Source organism: Periophthalmus magnuspinnatus, chromosome 8 (assembly GCF_009829125.3).
Source record: "Periophthalmus magnuspinnatus isolate fPerMag1 chromosome 8, fPerMag1.2.pri, whole genome shotgun sequence".
In the NCBI taxonomy this organism is placed as follows: Eukaryota; Metazoa; Chordata; class Actinopteri; order Gobiiformes; family Gobiidae; genus Periophthalmus; species Periophthalmus magnuspinnatus.
Genome location: NC_047133.1, coordinates 23987587 through 23999603, shown reverse-complemented (window position 1 = coordinate 23999603; position 12017 = coordinate 23987587). Strand labels below are relative to the sequence as shown.

General features: G+C 36.8%; 1 protein-coding gene across 1 annotated transcript; it reads left to right on the top strand.

Moving 5' to 3' along the window:
* The first annotated feature begins 5098 nt into the window (after nt 1-5098).
* Nucleotides 5099-6875, top strand: LOC117375046 (uncharacterized). The gene is made up of 9 exons (XM_033971293.2): nt 5099-5225; nt 5351-5469; nt 5546-5671; nt 5747-5789; nt 5868-5921; nt 6007-6073; nt 6157-6210; nt 6549-6614; nt 6800-6875. Exons 1-9 carry the CDS (start codon nt 5162-5164, stop codon nt 6846-6848), a joined length of 642 nt encoding a protein of 213 aa, XP_033827184.1. The 5' UTR covers nt 5099-5161; the 3' UTR covers nt 6849-6875.
* The last annotated feature ends 5142 nt before the right edge of the window (nt 6876-12017 follow it).

Below are 12017 nucleotides of genomic sequence, written 5' to 3'. Positions count from 1 at the left end.
GTGAGCAAGTTGTGGGATAAATCCCCAGTTCTCTTCAAATGGTCTGAAGCCATTCATCCCTAATACATTTGAGAGTGAAGAACAGTAGTGTTGTCATGTAAAAAAAAATAAAAATAAAAACAATATTTTGATACTAAACATGTCTTGATGTCACAATAATGAAAACAAAAACAAACAAAAAAAACATTGCTTTTTCAGACCATAGAATGTAATTAGTAATAATACAATATTATTAGGTAATCTTATCCTAATCCTGATATAGATCAAGACCTTTCTAAAACTATTCAAAGAAGTCAACTTCTGTACTATTTGTCTTTGTTTTTCAGTATCAATAGTTTCATATCAATTCATATCTGGGTATTGATTTCTGACAATCCTAAAAAAGCATTTTAAAGCATTTGCCAAACAATGCTGGTGGTTAGATTTCAGCTCAGATGCCTGCATACTGATGTGTCATTGAGCAAGACACTGAATCAGAATAGCTTATCACCACTGTTCCCTCTAATTTTTCAGGAGTCTGAGCAAACACACAAACTCCCTGAGTGGTCCCATGGACCACTGTGAGCAACATCAGACCTGTGCACTGTGGTCATGCTGCATCACATCCATCCAAGTTAAATGGTTTATTAAAAAAATCTAATTGCCACATTTACATTTTTGTTATAAGACTTTTAATTAAGTGCTTTAGCCACTTATACAAGGAAAATGACAAAAATCTTGCTCATGACCTGTGTAGTATGTTAATGCTATTGGAAGTATAAATATTTCATTTTAACTATGGCAAAACATGAGCTTCCAACCAAACCAAGACAACTGTAAACTCCAATGTTGAAAACACACTTAACATTTTTATTATAAAGCTCTGACTAGTATTATGAGTATAAGCCATTGTGAGAAGCTTTTGCTGTGACTGAGTGAGATTGTGCTACTGTGTCTGGGAGACAGTCTGGTAACTCTTTTTCAGTATATGACACCATCATTTGATGTTTACAGTTCATAAACTAGTGACAGTCAATGACCAATACACACTGAGAGGAATCTGGGGGGGGGGGGGGGGGGGGGGGGGGGGGGTGCGCTTACCCATCAAGAACAGCATCCAGTCCATCAAATCATAAAGTCCTCTGCTCCTGAGTCCATCATGAGATCTTCACTCGGTTCCACAAACCGCTCCGGGTCCGAGATGCCTCTAGTTTAACTTGTACAAACATCCACAGTGTCCTCGGTCGTGTACTTCCTTTGTTTTGTCCGTTTCGTCATGTTTAAAACACAAAACTGCTGCAAAACAGTGCGTAACAGTGCGACCGAGGGCGGGCCGTCGGAACGTTCAGGGGTTAAACACTTAGCATCATTAGAATCATTAGCGAGTTTTCACTCCACGTCGGCCACATCAGCTAAAACTCTGGTAGCGGCGCATGAGGACATGAGGACATGAGGACGCCTGTCAATGACGTTGATAAGCTGCGCAAATAATTATGTGAATCACATAATTGGCTGGAGCAGCTCGTCCCGGTCACACTCACTGACTCACATTGAAAAATAGTGCAGAATGAATTGTTGTGTGTTTATTTTATTTTCAATTCCGGTTTGATTTTTTTGTGCGCAGCACAGATTTTCTGTGCGCGGAGACCGTGTCAGCAGTGCACAATTGCGCACACGCGCAGCTTAGAGGGAACAGTGCTTACCACCAAAGGGTGTGGGGAGTAAATCAAACACCAGGAAACTGTAGGTAAAAAAAATAAGTAATCCTTTTTTTGTGGTTGTTGTGACATTATTCTGATGAATAACATTCTTATACCTGTTCTTGATGATATACAAAGAAAAAGAGCAGTGTTATAAAGGTGTTACTTTTTTCTTTTAGGATATTGAGATGTATGCAGTCATGTATGCAGTGGGCCATAGCACTGGACAGAGCAGAGACAGTCATGTAACCACAGCGGGTTTACACTTATTACCATTATATTTGAAGGTGCCCCCCGTGACTCCAAGCTGTTCCCTTACACTCACTTTTATGTCTGGGCTGACAAAGACACTTTCTGCTTGAATAATATCACTGTGAATCGTCTCCGCTCTGGGAGAAGACTTACTCCATCTTATCCCACCACATCACAGTGTGAACAGAGCACTGCATCTTAAATGGAGACACTTCTAGTCTGGGCGTAGTAGTTTTGGTTAGCTTGTGGCTATGGCATATTTGGACCCACATGTAGCTTAACCATACGTTTAGCCTAAAAACGTTTTGGATTTACAGTGTGGGGCAGCTGCTTCTTATTGTGGGCAATGTGGTGAACAGTTAGTGTTGGAAAAGTACACGAGTAAAATTAAATCAATATACTGCAGACAAAACATATAGTAAATGGTGTTATGTAATGAAAAATTACACAAAGTATGTAACTTTTTAGCCAAAAAATACATTAAAACAAAAGCCTTTCAGTAGTTTTAATTGAACCAAAAACTTTCTTAAAAGCATGTGTCTTTACTGTCAGCGAGCTTGCATCTCCACAAACCTGACTCTTACTTGGTCTGAAGCAGGGCCTTGTCCTGCTTCGTTCCATGGAAATGTTGTTTCTTGGACTATCTTTCACAGTATGGCATAAAACTCTATGGAGAATGTTCCAGATGGTAGTTTTCACTGTCTATTTTCATACAGGTGACATGCCACCTCCAGAAAGTTACATACTTACGTAAAAGTATGTTTTTAGAGCAAAAAATACATTGTCACAAGGTATTTTTGACCAGTAAAAAACTCTTGTAATTGAATAAAACCAAGATAGAAAGGTTAATGCTGTACAGTGGTCTCTTGTGTCCCCTCCATGAGAAAAGTTACATAGTACACCTTTAAACAGTTGTTCATGGCCTGTTGCCTTGGAGATGGGAATTGTATGCAAAATGTCAATTAAATATTTGTCAATCACAGCTGTGTTCATTTTTAGTCCGTGATTACAAAATGTATAAATACTTTGTAGAAATAAAGTTACATTTTACATTACACTGACTATAGTGGATGTGCTTGTGCGCAGGAGTATGTGTGCGTCAGTCTCTCTTGTGCGTTTCTGAGACTTGTAACTCCTCTGCTCTGTTTACACTGGGTCTATGCTGCAGAGGGATGCCTCCCACTGTCACCTGATATCCATGGAAAATGGATAAGACCACTGGCTCATTTCGACAGAGCTCCCCTCCAGAGAGCCCGGTCCATTTAGGGTCTTTTTGGAATATACTATGTGTGCAGTGTATAAGGAATAGTGGAACAGTCTTCTAGAGGTTGTTAACTAAAAGTGATGTGCCAAATAAATAAAAATACAAGTAATTTCAAAGCTACGCTGCTGATATGGGGTAGACAGTCAAAAGCGAGGCTGCCAGTCTGTGACCACCACCAATCACACCACATTCATACTGGGCCGGTGAAGTATCTTGCCCAATGACACTACAACAGTACACACTACTAGAACCACTGCTCCACTACAGCACCTGTTATTCTCAGGTCTCCCACACAAGTACTATAGGACCAAACCTGCTCTAGCTCCAAGATCAGATGAGACAGGGCCTTCTCCAGGAAAACCAGAGAACACTGACACTGAACTAGGAAGTATGACATCATCACCTAAAGACTGTACCAATGTGTGCTCATAGTAAGAGTCGTATAGGCCTGCAACTAACAATTATTATAGTAGTTGTAGTCAGCAAATATTTTTTTCAATTACTTGAGTCGTCAAACCATTAATTCTACTGAACACCTTTTGAAACACATTTTAACAAGATAAAGATTGAAATATGGTGACTGAAGGCTTCTGGAGCTAGAACACTTACAAATAAAGTTTAAGAGAAGCCTGAATTTGTTTATATTTTTGGACTTTGATTTAATAATGCAGCTAATAACAACAAACTGCATAACATTGAAATATAAATTCTTAATTGTGTATAGAGGTTAACAACATTAAGTGGTCATATGCTCTTGCTGTGGAGAGGAGATAGTGAGGGGCCCGTATTGAGCGACACACATGTGCTCTGTGTTTTCTCACTGGACCAGAGAAGATGCACCTCAAACGATCCATGCAAAACCAGGGCAGTCCCATGTGATCTGTGAGAGCAGGCTGCAGCCAAATTGACACTGAGGGCTCTATTCTCCTCGTGGTGCAGATATGTGGACAAGATGGATGCTATTAGGCATTTAAGAATAACGTCAAAAGTTAAACTAAATAAATGAACATACATGGAAAAAAGCGGTTAAATATTCACACTCAAGTCTTTCTCAAAATGTTATTACTCAAGAGAAAAAACAAAGAAAATAAACATGTTTTTGAAAGTACTGAGTGAAAAGTTAACATAAAATAATACTTATAATACTACAAAGGCTATTACAACTACTGCACTAGTATTAAAATGAAGTCTTCTCTAGCTGCACTCTCCAACTACTGCCCTGTGACCAGCAGCACAAGGGCCTCCCCTTGTGTCAAAAAGTGCACAACACAGACTCACCAATGTGAAAGAAAGATTTAAGAGCAGTCTAACAATGGTAGCTTTATATCGTGTGACTTTATGAGTTTAGTGTTTCTCAAACTGTGGTACGTTTACATGGACTACTTTTGGTAGTTCTAGTATTGGTTTAATTTGTTATTATTATCTATATTCCAATTTGTTATTTTTAGCCATATTTTTTAAGATGGTTCATTAGAACTACTTTAGTCACAGTTTAATTACCTAGAACTCAAACTATTTCCTCCGGTGAGCTACCTTTACAAAACTAAAAAGCCAAAGAGGCTGATATAAGAGCCACAGCAGATCCTTAAATGGGGTACAATTAGATGCCTATAAAACATAAACCATTATCAATGCACAAAGTGAGAAGAAAATCCCTTGTTGAGCTTTATGGAAGAGGGTGGAGAGCTACTGTTAGCCCCTAAGCTACAGGTTGGAGACCCCTGATCTAGAAGGTATCTCTAGGCAGGTAAAAAATGTAATCCAGGATGCCACTAACATGACAAGATATAAATAAACTACAGATAATAAATCACTGCTGTTAAGTGCGAACTTTGTTTTGAAAACCTGCATGTGTGTTGACGCAATCACGGATATTACATCATTATCAGCAGACCGGGAAATATCTGCTTTGAAGGAAGTTCGCTCCTTGGGTGTTGCTGCTAGTGCACAGCTATTCTCCAGTAAAATGACTCTAAACCTGCTTTTTTTGTTTACATCCTTCCTGAGTGGGCTTTTCGTGACTATGGAAGGTATGTAAGGTCACACATTCTTTGACTTTTGTGCATAGTCTAGAGTCATAGCCTAAAGTGACATGCGACTTGTCCCTAACTGCGCAATTTCAATTTTCTAAAAGTTTAATCTTTATTTGTTACAGGGTGCAGTATAAAAAACGTTACTTGCAAAGACATTAAAAATTCTGCTGGATACAACTTTCCCCTTGAACCAGAAGACAAAAGCAAACCTGTGAATTGGACTGAAATAAATCATAATGGGGTACGTGTGTTATGGTTATACATATATTTCAATTATTTCATGATTCAATTATTAACAGTTGTTTTGTAATCAATAGACTGCGATTGCCAATTACAAAGGTGGAAAGTGTAACTACTCACCTGAAGTTGCACACTGTAACAACAACTCAATAACAACACGTCAATGCAGGAGTCTCCATGTACAATACATACACCAGGGGAAGGTAAAGAACACAATTGTGCCTTCCAAATATGGACAACTAAACAATCTTCAAATGACTTACTTTATTTATATTTAGGGGGGCAAAATCTTTGAGAGTTGCCAAGAGTTGATCGCTAGAGGTGAGACAGTACATTGTCCTATCATGTCTATCAACTATAACCACATTTTGGTCATTAACCCTGTCTATCATTTAAAAGATGGCGGTTATTCAGCCTCAGATCCTTCCACTGGTCTTAACTGGCCCATCGCTGGTGAGTGAACCTGCTCAACCATTTTTACATAGTTTTGATTCACTGAAAATTCAAGACTTATTAACATTAACATTTTTCCTCATAGTAATCATCCTCTCAGTCATCTTCGTTTTGGTAGTTTTGGCAGTTTTGCTCTTTGGATGGAGAAAAATGTGAGTGTAGTTATTTACTTGAAAGAGAGTGATTTACGGGAATGGGAGTGGCATTTCCTGTGTAACGTTTCTGTTATTATTAGACGCCGTAGGACCAGGACGCGTAGGGGGAATTCTGATAGAGAAGTGGATCAAAGGTGAGAAAAATTGTTACAGTAAGCTATTATTGAGGAATTACAGTTACATTAAATGAATAAACAAGCGTCTATAAGCACATGGTACATAGTCTGAGCACATATTAATAACATATAGCCAGTGGAAGATGTGTACCAGTGTTTAGTCATGTATTTGCATTACTTTTCTCTGTAATAGTTATGGTAGTTGTAGTGGTGGTGGCAGTAGGAGGTATAGTAGTATCGGTAGTAGTTATTTTTTGTAGTTAGTCAGCTTGCCCTTTTGATTTCTTTAATAAATGAACAAGTACAATTAATATTTAAATACTAAACAACTTCAATGTATTCGGCTTTCTTAACAGTATTGGGGAAAACCATCACAACTGCCTAAAAGAACAACAACAACTACACTTACTGAAACGAGAAAGGTTTGGCTGTTACTTTTGTCATTAAGTCACACAATAGAATTTTTTTAAAGAAAGAAAAACTGTGTATGTATGCGACCTGTAACGAATCTAATATTAGGACAAGGGACGTTTTAATCCATATAGAAAGTGATGAGAAGTTTTGGACAAGTTTACAATGATAAAGGTGTGTCTTTTTTTTATTTCAGCCATGACGTCAATGGTGGAGACTTCTTACAAGAGGACAAGAACGGGTAAATGTTTGGTTGTTCTAGTATACATCATTGTGCTCTCCTTCATAGGACCTAAAATGTATTATGTTTTCCTAGAAACATGGGGTGTGACCCAGGTGGTGGAAACGCAGACACAAAACTACATTGGTAATTTTTGCACACTAACACAGTAAATACAAAAATATATGAGTTTGATTTTAACAACTTCTCACTGAAATGTAAGTATTTGTTTTATGGACTGGTTAACATTAAGAGTGTCTTTTCTACAAATTATTTGTGTAAGGTTGTTTTAAAAAAAATACCACGTTAGTGATTCAGTTAATTCAACAACAAATCTATGAAACTGTATAGTACATGTCCAGACAATCTCTGTGTTTTTTCAGCAATGGGGATCTCAAACATTATGAAGATGAAACCAACATGGACAACAGACTCCTTTCGTCTTGCAACCAGGGGTAAAACATCTTAAAATTTTCTCTCTCTAAACCAGGAGTCTCAAACTCGCAGCCCGGAGGCCAACTGCGGCCCGTGAGGCAATATTTTGTGGCCCGCAGGACAATATGAATGTTTAATATTAGTGTGGCATTATCATGTTGCGTGTAGAACGTGTCACGCAACATCTGTACTCCTGTCACAAAAGATTCGACATATAACGATATATATTCATAAAATCCTCAAGAATTGACATATTTCCTCATGTATGTTGAAAACAGCGATGACGTTTGAGAAAAGTTTAACAAAGCTTTTTTTGTGGAATATCTGATGCGGCCCTGCCTCACCCAGACTGTGTCTCCTGCGGCCCCCAGATAATTTGAGTTTGAGACCCCTGCTCTAAACTATAGGACTGGGAAATATGACATAACATTTCTATATTGATATGAAAGAAAAACGAGCTATAACTACATAATAATGAAATACTGATTCTAGATAAAATGCTTGAAAATTGTGGTCTTTATCTTATTATTATTGTAAACTTATTTCAGGTTTTAAAAGTTAAAACTGTTATTAAATTTGTTTTCAGCATCTGCAAAGCCTCCACAGTCAGTGTTTAGACTGCTATAGGCGGTAGCTGCATGGGTGAGGAAAAATTAGCACCTTTGCCATCACAATTAACAAATCTACACAAAAAAGAAAAAAGTACTCAAAATGGTGCCAATAAACAGGAAGCAAAGATCATAAATATCACATCAGCATTTTATATCAATCCTAGTGCAACAATATATTATGAGTGACATGATAATCTGCACAAATCACACCAAAACTGGGACTAAACCAGGACTACAACAGGACTAAATCAGGAGCAAATCAGGACTGCACTAGGAACCAAACGGTGAATGCATAGTTTATAAGATAAGAAAAAGAAAAATCTATCTCTAGGGAGTCTGCCAGCTTACCGCTTCCTTCCGCTTGTTGCCGTGGTTTTGGACAGCTGTCATGGGTAGTATCTCCGTCCTCGGCATGTTTCGAGGAGTTTGTGTAGAAACAGAAAACTTCTAACCAACTCCTAATGATTTTTTTTTTTTTTTATGAAAAAAAAAACCGCATAGATGCGACCTGTAATTGGCATCTAATAGTGGGACAGGGGACGTTTTAATCCACATAGAACCTGATGAGACCCTTTAAAGTTTTGGACAGGTTTACAATGTGATAAAGGTCTGTCATTTTTTTTATTTCAGGGATGACGACAAAGGTGTTCCTCAGGTCAATAGAGACTTCCAACAAGAGGACCAGAACGGGTAAGTGTTTGGTTGTTCTAGTAAGCATTATTATATCCTCCTTCATAGGAACTAAAATGTATTATATTTTACTAGAAACATGGGACAGGACCCAGGCAGCAGAATGGCAGACACAAAGCTACATGGGTAATTTTTGCACACTAGCACAGTAGATATGAGTTTGATTTTAACAACAACTACTCACTAAAATTGTATTTGTTTTGTGGATTGGTTACCATTAAGAGCGTGTTTCCCACGATCTGTTTGTGATTCTATGCCAGTGATTCACTTAATTCAACAACAAATCTATGAAATTGTATAGTAAATGTTTTTTCTATGTTTTTCAGCAATGGATATCTCAAACATTGTGTAGTGCAGATTGATGAAACCAGTAAAACATCTTAAAATTTTCTCTCTCTAAACTATAGGACTGGGAAATATGACATAACACTCCTGTATTGATATGAAAGAAAAATAAGCTATAACTACATAATAATGAAATACTGATTCTAGACAAATGCTTGAAAATTGTGGTCTTTATCTTATTATTAAGGCCCGAGCACAAATGTGCCAAGTGGGCGAGTCCGCCTATTGTAATTGTACAAATCTGAGGTTAAATGGCAAAAATCAAGCAAACAATAATATATAGACAGTTATGTGGTATCGAAAATTAGAGTTCAGTGAGCTCTAATTTTGAGTGAACATCCCTTTCAAAAAATATTGAAAGACGGCTTAGTACCACCTCAAAAATCAATTTACCTTGCAGCAATGGAAGCCCAGCCCAAAGAATAGGGAACAATGTGACTAAGTCCCATCATTCTAACATTTATCGTTTAGGCGTAAAAAAGATAACAATTCTACATAAAAAATGGGAAAAGTGCTCAAAACAGTGCCAATAAACAGGAAGCAAAGATCATAAATATCACAGCATCAGCATTTTATATCAATCCCAATGCAACATTATATTATGAGTGACATGATAATCTGCACAAATCACACCAAAACTGGGACTAAACCAGGACTAAATCAGGAGCAAATCAGGACTGCACTAGGAACCAAACGGTGAATGCAGCCTAAGTTTACATAGTTTCTAGAATAAGAAAAAGAAGGAAAGAAAAATCTATCACTGGGGAGTCTGCCAGCTTACCGCTCCATTCTGTCTTTTGCTGCAGTTTTGGACAGCTGTCATGGATATATCGCCATCCTCTGCATGTTCTGAGGAGTTTGTGTAGAAACAGAAAACTCTTCTTCATTTTTGTTTGTCTATGTATCCAGATCTGCTCAAATGGAGGCATTTGACGAGAAACCAGGAAACAAGCGGCAAGAGCTGGTGGACAGCGAAGGCCCAGACAACAAGAGCAACGACCCACCTGTAAGTACAAAACTTCTTATAAATACATGTAAACATTTATCTTAAAATTTACAATGTCAGTTCTGATTGTTCCTCTTGTTTTTTTTTGTTTTGTTTTTTTTGCAACAGGATGGGGAAAAAGATGCTCACAAAGAAGTACGCATTCAGTTAAATACATTTAGTTAAATAATGATAATACTATTAAAATACATACCTCTCACACCGTGGTACATTTTCTGGCATATATATATATATATATATATATATATATATATATATATATATATATATATATATATATATATATATATATATATATATATATATATATATATATATATATATATATATATATATATATATATATATATATATATATGTGTGTGTGTATATATATATATATATATATATATATATATATATATATATATATATATATATATATATATGTGTGTATATATATATATATACACACACAGTACAGTTTATAGTGTGCTTTTTATTAAAATTGGCCCAATGAGTGCACCAGACAGCCAGCAACTGTACCACTGCTGTGAATATTATAATAATACAGGTATTATACATGTATATATCTATACCTATACACATATATACATGTGTATAAGATTATATATATATATATATATATATATATATATATATATATATATATATATATATATATATATATATATATATATATATATATATATATATATATATATATATATATATATATATATATATATATATATATATATATATTAGATTTTATATTATATATAGATATCGGGGGGGCAGTGACCCATAAACCCCTATACGTATGTATATATATATATATATGTATGATATATTATATATTAGATATGTAGATATATTCGGAGCCCTCGGGGCAGTGACCCCTAAACTGGCTACAGCAGGACCCAGGAAAAACATCAGACATCTCAGTCCAGAAAAGTGCAGTACTAGGAACAGGAAAGATACTATGCAGAACCCTCAAGCTCCCGGGCCTCTGGTAGAGGTCCCGACTGTGGAAAAAGAGGGGAAGACCACCCGCGGAGGGTGAGGAGGAGATTTATATATATATATATATATATATATATATATATATATATATAGGCCCACTGTAGTTGTGTTTCCATGATTGTACAATTGAATTTGGGGCATATCTGTAATTTAACCGTCTTAAGCATGTTGCAGTTTCAGCACACTTCGGGCATTATGAACATGCTTTCACGAAGTGTATACTGTATGACACAGTGAGATAATGCATGGAAACACAATTATGGTTTCTAATCTACAATTATTATACACTGAAAAATATAGGCCCATTTATAAAGTGAAAGAACTCATAGTGGTCTATATGGATATTAGGTCACACTGGTCTTATGGCATATAAATGTATTTGTGAAGTTGTCTTAGATTCTATATCATACCTACCACACTGGAAGACCAATGCTGCTTTTTTCTCTTTTGTACTGGATTGTGTTACTAATACTTGACATCTTATTTGCTGTACGTAACAATGATGCCACTAGGGGGCAGAAAACATTCTTCTATTATTCTATTTTTTATTTCATCTGATTGTATGAACCAAACTGCTTTTATCACATTTATGCTTGAATATTTAGTTTGTAGAGTTAAACTGCATAAAATCATACTCATTTATTTCTTGTTATTTTTGCATAAATAAATGTTAAATACAAATCTGATGTGTTCATACTACTACAAATCAAAGTTACTGCTGTTGTTTAATCAAATAAAACGCTGTATCCTGTCTGTGTGTCTCTGGTATAGTCACTGTCTTGTCTACTTATTGGTACTAGTGATGTGCCTTTATAGTTTTACTATCAGCGTGTACAGCGGGACCTCCATGTGGACTGGAGGGGACGTACTGCTCGTTTTGTCGGTGGCTGATTCTATTTCGGTCCCTCGTGATGTGCAGTGACCTTGAAAAGCCTCTTTTACCTCTGAGATGGGCTGAGAGCCGCGAGAGCGCGTGTCAAGAGGTGAGGAGGAGCTCTGCTGATGTCCACATGGCTCCATCGTGTTACTGCGGAGCCAACGAGGAGCGAGCTGACACCGGTCAGACCGGACCCTGTCCCGCTCAGGGAGAGTCACACAGCGG

Bases quoted from the DNA above. Each gene is read 5' to 3' on its own strand.
- LOC117375046 (XM_033971293.2), top strand. From the start codon at position 5,162: ATGACTCTAAACCTGCTTTTTTTGTTTACATCCTTCCTGAGTGGGCTT. The intron at 5,922-6,006 runs GTGAGTGAACCT...TTTTCCTCATAG, and splicing joins TCTTAACTGGCCCATCGCTG to TAATCATCCTCTCAGTCATC. The intron at 6,211-6,548 runs GTGAGAAAAATT...CTTTCTTAACAG, and splicing joins GATAGAGAAGTGGATCAAAG to TATTGGGGAAAACCATCACA.